This window comes from Chrysochloris asiatica, unplaced genomic scaffold, assembly GCF_000296735.1.
Source record: "Chrysochloris asiatica unplaced genomic scaffold, ChrAsi1.0 scaffold00040, whole genome shotgun sequence".
Lineage (NCBI taxonomy): Eukaryota > Metazoa > Chordata > Mammalia > Afrosoricida > Chrysochloridae > Chrysochloris > Chrysochloris asiatica.
The window spans coordinates 13657921-13661350 of NW_006408558.1; the positions used below are offsets into that span (position 1 = coordinate 13657921).

At 51.4% G+C, this 3430-nt stretch overlaps 1 protein-coding gene across 1 annotated transcript in view; it reads right to left on the reverse strand.

The window, feature by feature from the left end:
• OSBPL5 (oxysterol binding protein-like 5) overlaps nt 1–3430 on the reverse strand; it is a 49332-nt gene that overhangs the window by 29092 nt on the left and 16810 nt on the right. Inside the window, exons 11-12 of the mRNA XM_006861035.1 lie at nt 2911–3009; nt 2390–2486 (exon numbers count right to left, since the gene is read on the reverse strand). Coding sequence (XP_006861097.1) covers nt 2390–2486; nt 2911–3009 — 196 coding nt within the window. The remainder of the gene's footprint in view (nt 1–2389; nt 2487–2910; nt 3010–3430) is intronic.

Here is a 3430-nt window from a genome sequence, read left to right on the forward strand (position 1 = left end):
AGGTGCACCTTAGTCCTCAAACTGACATCTTTGCTCTTCAACACTTTCAAAAGGTCATGTGCAGCAGATTTGCCTAATGCAATACGTCATTTATTTCTTGACTGCTGCTTCCATGAGTATTGATAATTGATCCAAAAAGAATGAAGTCCTTGACAACTTCAATCTGTTCTCCGTTGATAAGAATGTTAATAAACTAGTTTACCACCGGTTTTTCCTTGCTTGTACATCCTTCTCTTACCCCTGGAATCAAGAACCTGATCTGAAGCTAAGAATAGACATAAATATTTATAAATTGTCTCTATGTTTAAGCCCAGCCCCTTGGCAATAAGCAAAGAAGAAAACGGTCAGAGTGTTTGGTGCCCGGCCCAGGTGTTAAAATCACAACCCCTGGACTTAACGAATCAAAGTGCTCACGGAGACTGGAAACTATACACAAGAAGACATAGTATTCAGCATCTCAGCCCTGTGGGTTGTACCCACGCCCTTGCCTTGTGACAGGTTTCTGTATCTTTGATACATGATGGTGTGCCCCCTGTTCATACCCTGAAGCCCTATAAAACACCCTTGGTTCCCTTGCTGAGGAAGATAGTTGGGGGCAGAGATCCCCGTCTCTTTGCTTTCTCAAGATTGCAATAAAGCTGGCCCTTTCTTTTAACCAAAAAATAAATAAATAAATAAAACTGTCTTGCAGTCTTCTTGGTCTCACACCTGCAGCCGGCAGAGAGCTCAGGTTTTGTCTCAAAGTCACCTTGCTTACCCAAGTCACTGTCCTTATCTGATGCACTTCCGAGGGTGCGGATGGTCAAACTCTCCCTCGCTCTGCAGCCTGCACCCAGCTGGTCACCATCTGACCTCTACTTTTTGGTACATGAGCTACAAGTCTGCCTTCTGACCTGCCACTTAAGGGATTCATCAGTGTCCAAAGGCCCATGAGCCAACAGCCTGTCATCTGACTTGCTGATTGTGGATTTGTCAGCTCCTAAAATCATGTGAGTCAGGAGAAGCCTCTAGCTGATGCCTTACTCACAGATTTGGGACTTGCCAACCTCCACAACTTGGGGAGCCATCTCCTTGAATTAAATCTCTATCTATCTATCTATCTATCTATCTATCTATCTATCTATCTATCTATCTATCTATCTTTCTAGAGTCCTGGTGTGGTGCTGTGGGTTAATGTGCTGGACTACAAAGTCCGTTTGAACTGCAAGGTTGGTGGTTCAAGCTTACCAGTTGTTCCTTGGAAATCCTATACAGGATTGCTATGGGTTGGAACAGGCTCAATGGCACTTAACAGCAACTATCTATCTATCTATCTATCTATCTATTATCTGCCTGTCTATCCATCCATCCTCTATCTACTATCTACCTACCTACCTACCTACGTACCTACCTATTATCTATCTATCATCTATTTGTCTGTCTATATATGATCTATCTATCTATCTATCTATCTATCTATCTATCTATCTATCTATCTATCATCTCTACACACACACACACACATACACACACACACAAGTGGGCTTCAAAACATTCATGGAAAACAGTTTTCCACAGACTTGTTTTGAAGCCTCCTTGTATTTATGCTCCACTGGTTTTGAACGCAGGCTAAGATGGACTCCTAGTCCCCACATTGTGGACGTGGTCCCATCCAGGAAGGTTTCCTGTTACATTCACGAGGCCATTCCAGGGCAGAGTGGAACCTGACCCTAAGCACCTAGTGTGGTAAAGGGACGGATGAGCCCCTTTAGCAAAGACACGTGCCACGTGAGGACGGTCTACAAACCAAGGGCTACACGCAAAGAAGGAATCAATGCAGCCAAGACCCTGCTTTTTGACATGCATGTTTTATAAGAACGTAAACTTCTGCCCACTTGTGGGTAATCAAGGAAGGAGGCCAGTGGTCATGTGTGGGACCTGAACGTTACATTGTGATTAGGGTGGTGGTTCCCACGTAGGGCAGTGCAGCCCTAGCTCGGCTCCTCTTTGGTAAGTTCTCTTTGAATCCTTACACATCCCGAAAATGGTCCCGGGTTTATGGAGGAAGAATGTGGGGTGGGGAAGAGACCGGCTTTGACCCAGCTCTGCCTGACCCCCAGGGTCTCTGCCAGACAACAGACTCCGAGCACTTCCATCACTTCCTGGTCCTGCGAGGATGGCCACCACTGAGCTGGGCCTCTCCCCTCAGCCTGGTGGGTTCCTCTAAGCCCTCTTCTCTCTTCTCCCCACTCTAGCCATCTTTCCCACCTCTGCCTGCTCCCTGCCCCCTCTCCCTGGTGGGCCCCTCCCAGCCCCCTCTTTCCCTTCTGTTTAGAGCCCTGTCCCCCTTCCTCTCTCCTTTGCTGGGGTCCTGTCCCCTCTTCCCAGCGCTGGTCCCCCCTTCCCTCACCATAGAACTTGGACCTGGCGGTGATGCTGCCGTTGATACAGAAGCCATCCTTCCGGTTGCTGACGTGGAAGGCGGACACAGGAGGGTGGTGGGAGACCTGGGGCGGGGGCAGAGGGGAGGGCCCAGTGAGGTGAGGGCTCAGCTGCCCACACACCCCACTCACTGAGCCGGCTCAGAGCCCAGGAAAGCCAGGCCTGAGGCCCAGCCCTGGAAAATGGGACAAGCTGCCCTCTCCCTACAGAGGAGCCTCCAGGGGTGGAAATGGTGATCGTGCTCAACTGGTAACGAAAAGACTGTTGATCTGAGTCCACCCGAAGGTGTCTCGGAAGAAGGGCCTGGCACACACCCTGCAATGGAATGCCCTGTGGAGTGCAGTTCTACCCGGACACACATGGGGGCACCAGGAATGTTCTGTCGACTATCACCGACATGGTCAGGGATGAAGCTTTCAGATAGGGCCCCCAGAGGGGACCTCCCCAGCCCTCCGCAGGCCCACCCCCGCTGCACAGAAGGGCTCTTGCCTGCTCTGCGATGTAGAAGGTGTAGCTGTTGGTCTGCGGGTGGGACCAGCGGCAGCGGAAAGTCTCCCCGAGGATGGGGTTGTAGGGTTTCTTGATGCCCTGAGGCAAGCAGAGGGTACCTGTGAGGACCCCCAGCCTGGGCCCCGGGTACAGCTCCCACTTCTGTTTTGGGGAGACTAATGCTTTGTCTGGGATTCCATCCTGGTTCTGTACCCACCCTGCTCCCGGAGAGGGGGGCACCCAGAACCCACTCCCTCTCCCAGACTCTGAGTGGGGGGCACTTGACCCCTGATCCGAGGCCTCTGGTGACTCCCAAGGCCCCTCCCCCTCAGTCTCAGACATGCTCCCAGCTGTCTGCTCCCGCTAGGACCCGGCTCCCATGCCCTCCCTCCCGTCTCCATTGGCACTCAGCATGGACCCCTTTAGGCCAGATGATGCCTCGTGCCAGCCCTGGGACGCTCCTGTGAGTATGTGTGCTGTGTATGAGATGTGTGTGTGTGGTGTACATGTGGTGTGTGTG